The sequence below is a fragment of the Musca domestica genome, unplaced genomic scaffold, assembly GCF_030504385.1.
Source record: "Musca domestica strain aabys unplaced genomic scaffold, Musca_domestica.polishedcontigs.V.1.1 8, whole genome shotgun sequence".
NCBI lineage: Eukaryota > Metazoa > Arthropoda > Insecta > Diptera > Muscidae > Musca > Musca domestica.
This window is the reverse complement of record NW_026712409.1, coordinates 13261692-13275483: the sequence shown is the minus strand read 5'-3', so window position 1 is coordinate 13275483 and position 13792 is coordinate 13261692. Positions and strand designations below refer to the sequence as shown.

General features: G+C 35.7%; 1 protein-coding gene across 1 annotated transcript in view; it reads right to left on the bottom strand.

The window, feature by feature from the left end:
* Positions 1–13792, bottom strand: part of LOC101888209 (fibrinogen alpha chain) — a 290556-nt gene that overhangs the window by 3771 nt on the left and 272993 nt on the right. Inside the window, exons 2-3 of the mRNA XM_011296201.3 lie at positions 1677–2723; positions 154–676 (exon numbers count right to left, since the gene is read on the bottom strand). Of these exons, the coding sequence (XP_011294503.2) occupies positions 154–676; positions 1677–2723 (1570 nt within the window). The remainder of the gene's footprint in view (positions 1–153; positions 677–1676; positions 2724–13792) is intronic.

Below are 13792 nucleotides of genomic sequence, written 5' to 3'. Positions count from 1 at the left end.
TTTCAGAAGACCTTGAAGGGTTTCTTTTAAGCTTTTCTTAATGTGGTTTGCCTTCAAAAGCTTCTAATAAAAGCGCTTTGGGAGCTATCCATAGAATACCTTAAAAAGCTTATTTTTAACGAAAAACTTTACAACATTTGATTTCCAACTCACCTTAACATCCTTGATGGTCAGTATATCCGTGGTAAAGGTGTTATTCACCACCGAAGGCTTGTTCTTGACACTGGGGAATATGATGCCACCTTTACGCGACAGAGGTTTCGACGAGGACGAAGACATTTGCGATGCGGTCGACGAAGATGATGAAGTACTGCTTGTTGTTGTTGACGATGTAGACGACGAAGAAGAGGACGATGATGATGAGGAAGTAGTTTGATTAAAATTAACACCTGCTGCATTTGTTGTGGGTATTGGAGTGGTAGAAGCAAATGTACCAGAAGATTGATAGGAAGAAGCCAACACTACTGTGGGTGTGGTGTTTATGGACGAAGAAGAAGAGGAGGAGAAAGAAGAAGAAGACGAGGAGGAGGAAGAGGATGATGAAGAGGAAGAAGAATGTGTTGAGGTTGGTGTGGGTGTTGTTGCTCCCAGTGAAGCTGTTGAGGGTGTTGTTTGAGCTGTTGTTGTTGTTGTGGAACTACTACTCTGTACGGTATAATCATCTATGACGGAGTATCTACGATATAGGATATAGGTTGTTGGATAAATATATTTATATCAAGTCTTTTGGGGGTGTGTTTCGATATTGATAAAGGGAATTAGATAGGGTTCGACCAATAGTTACCCCAAAAAAGTATAGGGGGAAGAGAGTTTGTGTAGGGATAGAATTTTATTTTTTTTTTTTTGGGAAAAAGAAAAGTTTGAGCAAAAGAAGGTATTTCTGGAAGGTCTTTTGAAAAAATCCATTAAGGGCTTACGTGAGATCACCTTAAAGGGAAGACTTTAATAGGGCTTTAAGAAGAAGGCATTTAAAGCTTCCCACAAAAAGCTCAATTGAATTCCCAAATAAGCTCATTTTATTGCTTTTCATAGGAGGACTTTAAGGACTTCTTAAAGGCCTACTACTACGAGAAGCCCTTAAAGACCTCCTATGAAAAGTAATCAACTGAGCTTTTTTAGAATTCATGTAAGGCTTTTTATGAGAAGCTTTGTAATACCTTATTCTTAAAGCCCTTTTAAAGTACATTTAGGGGCATGGCTTATTAGACGTCAAAAGCTTATCCTTGAGAGCTTTTAACAATGGGATTTTATGGTTCAGTGTAGAAGGTTCTTAACAGCTTCCGAAGACCTTAATGGGTATCTAAACAATCTATAGGCATTTGAAAAATACCTTCAAAACTTTTCAAAAAAGGTCTAATTTAAAGCAGGCTTCAAGAGCTTATTATAGAAGCTTTTTAGGATTTTTAGTCGGCGAGCTTTGAGAGCTTTTCACAATGAGATTTTAAGGATCTTTGTAGAAGGTTTTTCAGAGATTCTGCTAGAGTTCAATGAATAGCTGTCAATGGAAGTGCTACAAGTGCTTTCATAGGATAAATTTTGGTATTTTTATATAAGCTTTTAAATCTTTGTGCTCAAACTTTCCTCTTTTTGTAGATTTCTTGGGCTCTCATAAAAAGTTCCATTTTTTTTTCTAACCATAACCTAATATTAAAATTTTCTGCTGAAATTAAACCCACCTATTTGGATCATATTCCACCAAACGATCAATTGTAGGATCCATTAACAATTCAGCTGGGACGGGTCGCTGGGCCAGCAACTGAACATCATCTTCCTGTTTCTTCAGACGTTTCTCCACCATATCCAAGTTATTGATAATCAAATTAGTTTTCGTTTTCAAATCCTGATGAATTTCACCAATAGCCCTTTCCTGGCGTTGGGTTTGGGTCAGAAGAGCATCCGATTTGGGTAGTAAATGATCCACCGACGACTTCGTGCCTACCACAACATCCCATACTTCATCCATTTTTTCCGATACCGATACCATGGGACTGATTTTCTTAACCAAGGCATCAATTTTACTGGACTTAATCAAAGGCATGGCTGTGGTGGTGGCATTAACATTGTTATAGTCCGCATGATGATCCACCACTGCCTCGTGGATGTCACCCACCATACGCAGCATACGTCCCACATTTTCCGACACAATGTTGATGTGAAATTGCAACTTCTTATCAATATTATCGGTGGTATCTCTCAACTCGCTTAGCTCGCTGGAAACATGAGACATAACCTCAGCATTCATGGCCTTGGTTATTTCAATGACATTCATGCTGATCGGTTTCTTTTCACTGGCCTCTGCATTGAATTCATCCACTTGCAGAAGATTGTTGTCAATTTGATTTTTCAAACCCTCCAATTTGGAATCAATGTCACTGACCTTTTGATCCAACAAGACCAGGCGACTGTCCAACTGAATGGTTGACGAGGCGGTAGAAGTGCGTGCAGAACGACCATTGCTGGAGGTTCCCGATCGTCGAGTTGTTTCGGAATTCAAAGCAGCTGCTGTGGCGGAATCGATAATGTCATTGGATATTTTAACATCCAAGGATCGTAGTTTCGATATGACAGAATCGGTTTTAATTAAATTATCTGAAACACGATTATCCAATATCTCCATGCGTCTCATCATATGCTCCACGGATTTGTCCAGATTATCGATTCGTTTTAATTTACCCTCCAATGTGTTTATGATTACTTCGAAAATGTTGAGTAATTGTTGTTCTCTGAAATGAAGGAGGGAGGAAAGGGAAATTAGTGAGGGTAAAATAAATTTCAGAAATAGAGTCCAAGTCCCCATAGGAAATTAAGGACCATGAAGAAATTGAAGGAAATAAAAAAATCATAAAATATCAAAGGTAATATGTTGCGTATGAGTATTGTTGTTAGTCATACGCCACTATGAACTTGTCGTTTTTATTCAACGCCTGAGAGTATGGGACCGATTTTTTAAGGATTAATAGAACAATAATCGTGGATTTTTAAAGATCAGCAGGGCACACATCGTGGAATCCTAAATGAATATTTTTCAAGGACCAACAGAGCAATAATCGTAGTTTTCTCAAATAATATTTTTGAAGGACTAAAGGAACAATAATCGTAGATTTCTTAAAGAAAATTTTTGAAGGACTAAAAGGCAGTTAATCGACTATTTTTAAACGATAATGGACCATAGACGACTAGTTCTCTAATAGACCAATAATCATGGATTATTTTAAGAATATTTTTCAAGGACTAAAGAATCACTAATTGTTGAGTTTTTAAAGAATATTTTTCAAGTACTTATGGATCTCTAATTGTAGATTTTTTAAATAATATTTTTCAAGGACCTACAGAGCACAAATCGCCGATTTTTTTAAGAAATATTTTCAAGGACATAAAGATCATTAATCGTGGATTTTTTAAAAAAGATATTTTTCAAGGACCTACATAGCACTAAGCGGGGTTTTTTTAAAGAACATTTTCAACGACCTACAGAGCACTAATCGTGGATTTTTTTTTAAATATTTTTCAAGGACTTATGGAGCACTAATCATGGATTTTTTAAATGAAATTTTCAAGGACTTATGGAGTACTAATCGTGGATTTTTTAAAAAATATTTTCAAGGACCTACAGAGCACTAATCGTGGATTTTTAAAGAATATTTTTCAAGGACCTACAGCGCACTAATTGTGGATTCTTTAAAAAAATATTTTTTAATAACAAAAGGATAATTTATCGTGGATTTCTTAAAGAATATTGTTCAAGGACTAAAGGATCATATTCGAGGATTTCTTAAAGAATATATTTAAGAACCTACAGAGCACTAATCGTGGATTTTTTAAAGAATATATTTAAGAACCTACAGAGCACTAATCGTGGATTTTTTAAAGAATATTTTTCAAGGACTAAAGGACCATTAATCGTGGATTTCACAAGGAATATTTTTCAAGGACTAAAGGCCCATAAATCGTGGATTTCTTACAGAATATTTTTTTAAGACTAAAGGACCATTAATCGTGGATTTTTTACAGAATATTTTTCAAGGACTAAAGGACCATTAATTGTGGATTTCACAAAGAATATTTTATGTGGACTAAAGGACCATTAATCGTGAATTCTTAAGGAATATTTTTCAAATACTTATGGAGCACTAACCGCAGATTTTTTAAAGGATATTTTTCAAGAAGTATTTTCAAGTACCTTCAGAGCACTAATTGTGGATTTTTTAAAACACATTTTTTAAGGACTTATGGAGAACTAATCGTGGATCTTTAGAAGAATATTTTTCAAGGACTTATGGGGCACTTATTGTAGCTTTTTAGAGAATATTTTCAAGGACTCAAAGACCACTAATTGTGGATTTTTTAAAGAATTTTTTTTTCAAGGACTCAAAGACCACCAATCTTGGATTTTTTAAGAAACAAATTTCAAAGACCACTAATCGTGGATTTCTTAACGAATATTTTTCAAGGACTCAAAGACCACCAATCGTGGATTTTTAACGAATATTTTTTGTGGACTGGTACGCACCATAACTCTCGACGGGAGTCTGCGATTTGGTCCAAACTTGATGCATCGTAATATTATTATCAAACTAAGATAGAGTTCAGAGATGGGCAATATCGCTCTACCATTTCTAGTAGCTTCCCCACAAAAGGTCGACATTTAAAAAAAAATATTTTTTGCAAATCCTAATAATTGCATTAATGCTAGGTCAGGTGCGAGAATGGAAAATATCGGTCCACTCCAACAAGTACCTCCCCCACAAAGGGTCAAAAATTTGAATAACTATAACTCTTATAAAATATAATGTAAGAGTCCGATTATCTTCAAATTTCACACATCACAAAATTTCTATTAATCCAAGATCTGGCGTGAAGATGGAATATATCGGTCCACTCCCTCTGGTATCTCCCCCACAAAGGTCAACGTTTTGAACAACTATGAAACTCATAGAGCGCGATATTACAATCCGAATCCATTCAGACATGGCACATCTCAATATTTCTATCAACACAAGATGTGTTATAAAGACAGCAGAGTTCGGACCATTCCTTCTGGTACCTCCCTCACAAAGGGTCCAAATTTTGAATAACCAAAACTAGCATAAAATCCGAAATAAGCATTCGGTTCTCTTCAAATTTCACACATCCCAATATTTTCACTAACACAAGATCTGCTGTGAAGATGGGATATATCGGTGCACTCCTTCTGGTACCTCCCCCACAAAGTGTGAACATTGTGAATATCCATGAAGATCATAAAATTCGAAATTAATATCCGATTCCTTTCAAACTTGATACATATCAATATATCCATTAGCACAAGATCTGTTGCAAATATGATAGAGATCGGACCATTTCTTGCGGTACCCCTCACTTAGGGTTCAAGATTTTGAAAAACGCCCAACTCTCTTCAAGCTTCACTCACACAAACATTTTTCCTAACACAAAATCTGTTGTGAAGATGATATATATCTGCGAAACCCCTTCTGGTACCTCACCCACAAAGGGACACAATTTTCAATACCTTTGTCTGTCATAGCTTGCGAAACAAGTCAGCGATTCGTTACAACTTCTTACATCAAAATATTTCTCTCAACCAGAAACCTGAGATGAATATGGAGAGGGTCAACAGTTTGAATAATCATAACAGGAGTCAAAAGGACTTGTTGGCCATAATCTTACGTTTTCTAAGATTATGTTCTCATGACGTAACTAATGTGTTGCAGTTTCCAGTATTTTTTGGTTTTCTTAAGAAGTGTTATTAACATTTGCCACTTCAAAAAAACTGTGCCAAATACAAATCTCATAATTATCTCTCACTGGCATTACAATTCACTTATAATTTCCATACAAATCGCTTGTTTCCTCTTCAAAATTGGCCTCTAGGGGGGGAACAGTGAATTGCACTGCATAGTATTTAAAAATTTGGCAATAAGTTTTGTTTTATTCACTTTTTGGCCAATACCATTTTTCGGACATATCATTTTGGGTAATTTAGCAGTGGAGTTGCAAAATCTACAACATTTTTTCCAGGTGTTTACATTATATTGTTGTGTTTTATGATCGTTCAATATTTATGAAATTATTAAACAATTACCTCTCGACAACATAGACAAGGAGTACGCACACATGTTTTCAATACAATTTAATTAATATTTGATTGATTTCATTTGGTCCGCACCGATCCGGCGCAGATAGTGTATGGACTCATGGACGGCTACGCCACTTTCATTAACCACTTGTTATTGGAGTAATTAATAATACGGTTATTGGATCAAAGCCCACTCTAAATAAAATAGTGTATAGCCTCTTTTTGCAACATATTGTGGTTGTTGTTGTTGTAGTTTGTTGGTGGCACGTCGTGTTATCATGAGTTTTACATTGTTTTTTTTTATTGGCCAACAATAAAGCCTCTCCGTCCAATTAAGCCATCAACCAACTTCACATGTTGTAATTGCAACACTGTATGTATATTTTTTTCTTGTAATGGAGATTTTATTGTAGCGCAAAAAAAATGGGGCAAGAGTGAAAGGAAGAGTTGCCAGGTGTAAAGGAATTGAGCGAGAAAATCTTAATATATAAGTTACAAAGTATCCGTCGGTTTTACCGACAGATGTATACCCTCAGCCAATGCTCGATTATTTAAATATATTTTGACTTCTGTCAATAATCATATTCAAATTGTTGAACCTCTATGGAGTAGGTTCCAAAGGAATGACCGAATATTGACCATTTCGTATCGGATCTAAATAAATATGATATAAATATTGCGACGTGCCAGGTTTGGACTATATTGGCTACTTCTTTCACTTTATATGAGATATGCGATAATTTTTAGAATATGCTAAAATGTGCGGGAGATACTTGGAGGTTCGAAGTATTCCATTTTCATACTCCATCCAATACAGGTAAAAATATTGGTATGCGAAGTCCTAAATTCAATTTTTATTTAAGGTTGCTGGTTGAGGGAAATATTTAGATATAACAAGATGTAAAGAATCGCCGATTTGTTTTGCAAGTTATGATAAAACTATTGAAAATTGTGAGCCTTTGTGGGTGAGATTCCAGAAGAGTTTCAAAATCTTGAATCCTATGTGGGGGAGGTGCCAAAAGAAATAGTCCGATCTCTACCATCTTTATAACTGATCGTGTGTTGATAGAAATATTCAAATCTGAATGGAACCGGATGTTAATTTCGCGTTTTATGAGCTTCGAATTTTATAATAGTTTTGGTTATTCAAAATTTTAACCCTTTGTGGGGGAGGTACCGAAAGGAAAGGTGTTTGCAGAAATAATGGGATGAGCGAAATTTGAAGAGAAGCGGATGATTATTTCGAATTTTATAATAGTTTTGGTTTTTGAATATTTTGACCCTTTGTGGGGGAAGTACCAAAAGGAAATGTCTGATTTCTACCATCTTCATAACAGATCTTGTGTTGATAGAAATATTAAGATGTGGCATGAGCTTTATGGATATTCAAAATGTTGATCCTTTGTGGGGGAGGTGCCAGAAGGAATAGGCCTTTAAATCCCATCTTCACATTAAATCTAGTGTTTGTAGAAATAATGGGATGGGCGAAATTTGAAGAGAAGCGGATGATTATTTCGAAGTTTATGATAGTTTTGGTTATTCAAAATTTTGACCCTTTGTGGGGGCGGTACCAGAAGGAATGGTCCGATCTCTAGCATCTTCATAACAGATCTTGTGTTGATAGAAATATTAAGATGTGGCAAGTCTGAATGAAATCGGATGGAATAGTGGCGTTTTATGAGCTTTATGGATATTCAAAATGTTGACCCTTTGTGGGGGAGGTACGAAAAGGAGTGGACCAATACATCCCATCTACACAACATATCTTGTGTTATTTAAATTATATGATGTGCGAAATATGAGGAAAACTGGATGCTTATTTTGGATATTATGCTCGTTTTGGTTATTCAAAATTTTGACCTTTTGTGGGGCGAAACCAGAAGGAATGGTCCGATCTCTATCACATTTATAACAGATCTTGTGCCGATAAAAATATTAAGACGTGGCAAGTCTGAATGCAATCGGATGCTAATTTCGCGATTTATGAACTTAATGGGTATTCAAAATTTTGAACCTTTATGGGGGAGGTACCAAAAGGAGTGGACCAATATATCCCATCTTCACAACATATCTTGTGTTAGTAGAAATAATGGGATGTGTGAAATATGAAGAGAATGGATGCTTATTTCGGATTTTATAATCATTTTGGTTATTCAAAACTTTGATCCTTTGTGGGGGAGGTACCAGAAGGAATGATCCGATCTCTACCAGATCTTGATTTAATATAAATAGTGAGAGGTGTGAAATTCGACAATCCAACCCTTACATCACATTTTATAAGAGTTATAATTATTCAAAATGTTTGTGGGGGATATTGTCTATTTTCGCACCCGACCTAGCACTGACGCAAATATGAGGATTTGCAAAGTTGGAGCAAAATTGGATTATTGTTTCTCTTCTCGCGCAGAAAATATATTTTTTGAAAATTTCGAAATTTTGTGAGGGAGGTACCAGAAGGAGTGGACCGATATATTCAATCGTGACACCAGACCTGTGGTTAATAAAATGATTATGATGTGGGAACTTTGAAGACAATCGGACTTTTACTACAAATTATATTTGACCCTTTGTGGGGGAGGTACTTGATGGAGTGGACCGATATTACCCATTGGATTGGAGCAAAATCGGATTATCCTGTTACTTTCTGTGCAGTAAGTTATTATTGTTTTTTTTTTTTTTTTTGAAAATTTCGAACTTTTGTAGGGGAGGTACCAGAAGGATATTGCCCATTTCCGAACTCGATATAAGTTTGAAAATAATATTACGATGTACCAAGTTTGGGCCAAATTGGATACTACCTTCAAGAGTTATCGTACGCACCAGCCAGACAGACGGACATACGGACGGACGGACATCGCTAGATCGACTCCAAATGTCCTGAAATCGATTTGGTCCAAAGAGACTTGGAGTCTAAAACCGTTATTTCGATGAGCCACGTTTTGGCCGTATCAAATGAGGCTAAGGGTTTAAAATATCAATTCCCAAAATATCCGTAAATATACGGAAAAGGACCAAGATTATTGGTCTAAAAGTCCTGGAAAAAAAACAATTGTAATAGAAGTATGATCCTTAATATGGATATCTTTCAACAATAATTTTAAACATTTACTTTGAAAAATATTCTTAAAAAAATCATCTTTAACCCCGCTCTGAAAGTTTTCAATTTTAGTTTTAAACACGCATGATGTCTGCTCTAAATTGTCCTGAAAAGTATATTCCGGAAAAATCCACAATTGCTTCATTGGCAGGGCTTGAAAATTGCTCAGAAAAAAAGATGAGCACCCTTCTGAAATTACCTGAAAAATGTTGTAAAAATGTTCATGAGTTATGTTCTGAAAGGCCTTCAAAAAATATTCTTAAAAAAAATAGGAATAACTATTTGGAAACACAGGACTTGAAAATTGTTCTGAAAAAAAAGATTAGCACTCTTCTGAAATTATTAAAAAAATTGTGTGAGAATTCCATAAGTTATGTTCTGAAAGGTCTTTTAAAAATACTACTCGATTACTACTCGGAAACATCTTGTAAAAATATCTCATAAATAACCTCCATTACTACCTTTAAGGACCTTGAAAAGCTTATAAAAATACGCGATTGTTGGAAACTTCTAGAGGTCCTTGAATTGTTTTTAATCCACAATTATTGTCCTTTTTGTAGAAAACATAGAATAACCACTTCTCCCATATTCCTGGCAACCCTGTTCAAAAGATCACACACCATTTCCCAATACCTAAATGCCCATGTCCAGGCATCGTGTCCAATGTCTTTAACACCAAAAAACACAATTCCTTGTAATGGTCAAGTGTTGTAATTGGATGTGGGTAATTATTTTGGGGTGACTAGTTGGCATTGTTGTTGTTGCCTTTCTATATAAAATTGTGTTAACCTAAATAGTTTGAAAGCAACTACAACAACAACGACTATTAATGGTTTTTGTCTTGGCTTGATGTTGTGCAAAAAATCTCAATTACTCCTATTATTGGTAACATGTGTAGTTCGCCAATGTGTGTGTGTGTGTGCGTGTGTTTGTGAAATGTGCGTATCTGTGTTATCGCTTTGGGGGTTATGCTGCAGCTGTAGTTAGCTCCATGGTTAAGGTAGTCTAACGTTTGACAAATTGCTAATTTGTTAATAAATTAATTTGTTAACGATGAAATGATTAATGATGTGTTATGAATAAACATCACACATACACACAGGCACACACACGCATACAATCGGATAAAAGTGGCAACATAATACTCACCACAATAATGTGATTATGAATTAATGAAGGAATTCAAATGAGTATTGAAATATTGGCATGTGGTTAGGAGAAATGATGATGTGCAGTGATGGCTGAATTTGAAAAGAATTGAATGAAGGGAAGTGGATTGGAAAGTGTAAGTAGGTGAGGTACCAGAAGGGGTTGGCAGACACATACCACAGATCTTGTGTTAGTAAAAATAATGGCATGTGTTAAATTTCCAGAGAACGGGATGGTTATTTCGGATTTTATGATCGTTTTGGTTATTCGAAATATTGACCCATTGTTTGGGAGTTACCAAAAGGAATGGGCCGATCTCTACCATCTTTATAAGAGATCTTTTGTTGATGGCAATATTGAGATGTACCCAGTCTGAACGGAATTGGATGCTAATTTGGCATTTTATGATCTTAATGGGTATTAATTTGAACATTTGTGGGGAAGGTACCAGAAGGAGTGGACCGATACATTCCATCTTCACATCAGATCTTGTGTTAGTAGAAATAATTGGATGTGTGAAATCTGAGAGAACCAAATGCTTGTTTCGGATTATATAATCGTTTTGGTTATTCAAAACTTTGACCCTTTGTGGGGGAGGTACTTGATGGAGTGGATCGATATTGTCCATTTTCGCATTTGACCTCGCACTGTTAAAAATACTAGGATTTGCAAAGTTGAAGCAAAATTGAATTAGCCTTTCTCTTTCTGTGCAGGAAAATATTTTTTACCTATAATCGTCAATTTACCGAATATTGGGATGTAACGTTATATGGAGGCTATACGAAGACCTAAACCTGTATGGACAATTTTCTGTCAAAGGTTGTAGTACTTATTAGGAACTTCAAATATAAAATTTCAAACAATTTCGGTGAATATTCTACCTAAAATCATAAAAATACCGAATTTAGGGAGGTACTTATATATGGGGCCTATAGGAAGACCTGGACCTGCATAGACAATTTTCTGTCATAGACTGCAGTTCCCATTACGAACTCTACATACGACATCTGAAACAATTTCGGTTAATATTGCACCTAAAATCGTCAAAATACCGAATTTAGGGAGGTTCTGATATATGGAGCTTATACGAAGAATTGGACCTGCATAGACAATTTTCTGTCACAGGCTGTAGTACCTATTTGGAATTTCAAATACGAACTTTTAAACAATTTCGGTGAATATTGCACCTAAAATCGTCAAAATACTGAATATTGGGAGGTACTGGTATATGGGCCCATACTAAGACCTGGACCTGCATAGACAATTTTCGGTCGTAGACTGTAGTTCCCATTACGAACTCTAAATACGAAATTTGAAACATCTCCGGTGAATAATGTCGCTAAAATCATCAAAATACCGATTATATGGAGGTACCGTTGTATGTGGGCTATACGAAGACCTGGACCCGCATAGAGAATTTTCTGTCACAGGCTGTAGTACCTATCTGGAACTTCAAATATGAAATTTCAAACAATTTCGGTGAATATTCTACCTAAAATCATCAAAATACCGAATATCGGGAGGTGCCGTTATATCGGGGCTATACGAAGACCCGGACCTGCATAGACAATTTTCTGTCACAGGCTGTAGTATCCATTTCAAACTTCAAATACTAAATTTGAAATAATTCCGGTGAATAATGTGGTTAAATCAACAAAATACCGAATATTGGGAGGTACCGCTATATGGAGGCTATACGAAGACCTGCATCTGCATAGACAATTTTCTGTCATAGGCTGTAGTAGCTATTAAGAACTTCGAATACGAAAATTCAAACAATTTCGGTGAATATTGTATCTAAAATCGTCAAAATACCGAATATAGGGGGGTACTGGTATAGGGGACCTTTACGAAGACCTGGTGCTGAATAGACAATTTTCTGTCACAGGCTGTAGTACCTATTTGGAATTTCAAATACGAACTTTTCAACAATTTCGGTGAATATTGAACCTAAAATCGTCAAAATCCCGAGTATTGGGAGGTACCGTTATATGGGGGCTATACGAAGACCCGGACCTGCATAGACAATTTTCTGTCACAGGCTGTAGTATCCATTTCAAACTTCAAATACTAAATTTGAAATAAATCCGGTGAATAATGTGGTTAAATAAACAAAATACCGAATATTGGGAGGTACCGTTATATGGGAGCTATACGAAGACCTGGACCTGCATAGACAATTTTCTGGCATAGGTTATAGTACCTATTACGAATTTTAAATACGAAACTTGAAACAACTTCGGTGAATAATGTCGCTAAAATCATCAAAATACTGAATATTGGGGGGTACCGTTGTATGTGGGCTAAACGATATCGCTTTTCTTCCGGGATTTTTAGACAATTCCATTGAAAAATGTACCTAAAATCATCAAAAAAAAGGAATATAGGGAGGGTAACCGTTATATGGGGGATATACAATATCGTGGACCTATATAGAAAATACTCTTCCAGGGGGTAAAGTACTCCGATGAAATTCCTTTTGGGGATTTTTAGACAATTTCATTGAAAAATTTGGGTACAATCATCAAAATTCCGAATATCCGGAGGTACCGTTATAAGGGGGCTATACGACATCGTGAACCGATATAGCCCATCTACGAACTTGAACTGCCTGCAGACAAAAGACTGATCTGTGCAAAATTTTAGCTTCCTATATTTATTCGTTTGGATTCCAGCGTGACTGCAACAGACGGACGGACGGGCGGACAGGGCTAAATCGTATTAGAATTTTACGCTGATCAAGAATATGTTATATTCTGATATATATATATATATTTTTTATGTCTCAAACTATTATTTCAATGAATTACAAACAAAATGATGAACTTAATATACCCTCCATACTATGGAGGGTATACAAATATATTAACAGGGATAAACAAGTATGCCAACAAAGGCCTAACATATAAGTATCTCTAGTAAAAAAAATAATGGCCTAAAAAGGCCAATGGGTAATTAGGCCATCGATTTTAAAATTCAAAATTCAATTGCCTACCTCTTCAACGACATTCAATGACAAGTGATGGTCTCAAATTTTGAAAAAAAATTTCAATTTGACCTTAAGACCTAATGAATCCACCAAATCGTGGGCGTATTTAAAGAGTGTATTGCAAATTACCGTTCCAAGCTATTTTTTTGCTCACAATGAAACTGTACAATCTGTAACAAAAATGGATCGATCATAAAAGTGTTTTTTTTTGTCGTCCAAAAACCACATCTTTCGCCCATCCATCCATCTGTCCACCCATATCTCAACAGTATTAGCTGTGATCTTGATTTATGGTTTCATGCACACTGACTTAACTAACAAATTGTGCAATTTCTTCTTTTTTCAGTTTGTTTTTTTCCCATTAATGAAGATTAATTTGAATACGAGTGTAATACGTTCGCTCACGTTAATCCTCATCCAAGTGTCAAATACAATTTGTAATCGTAGAAATCTGAAAATTTGAAATCTTTTGTGATTCGAA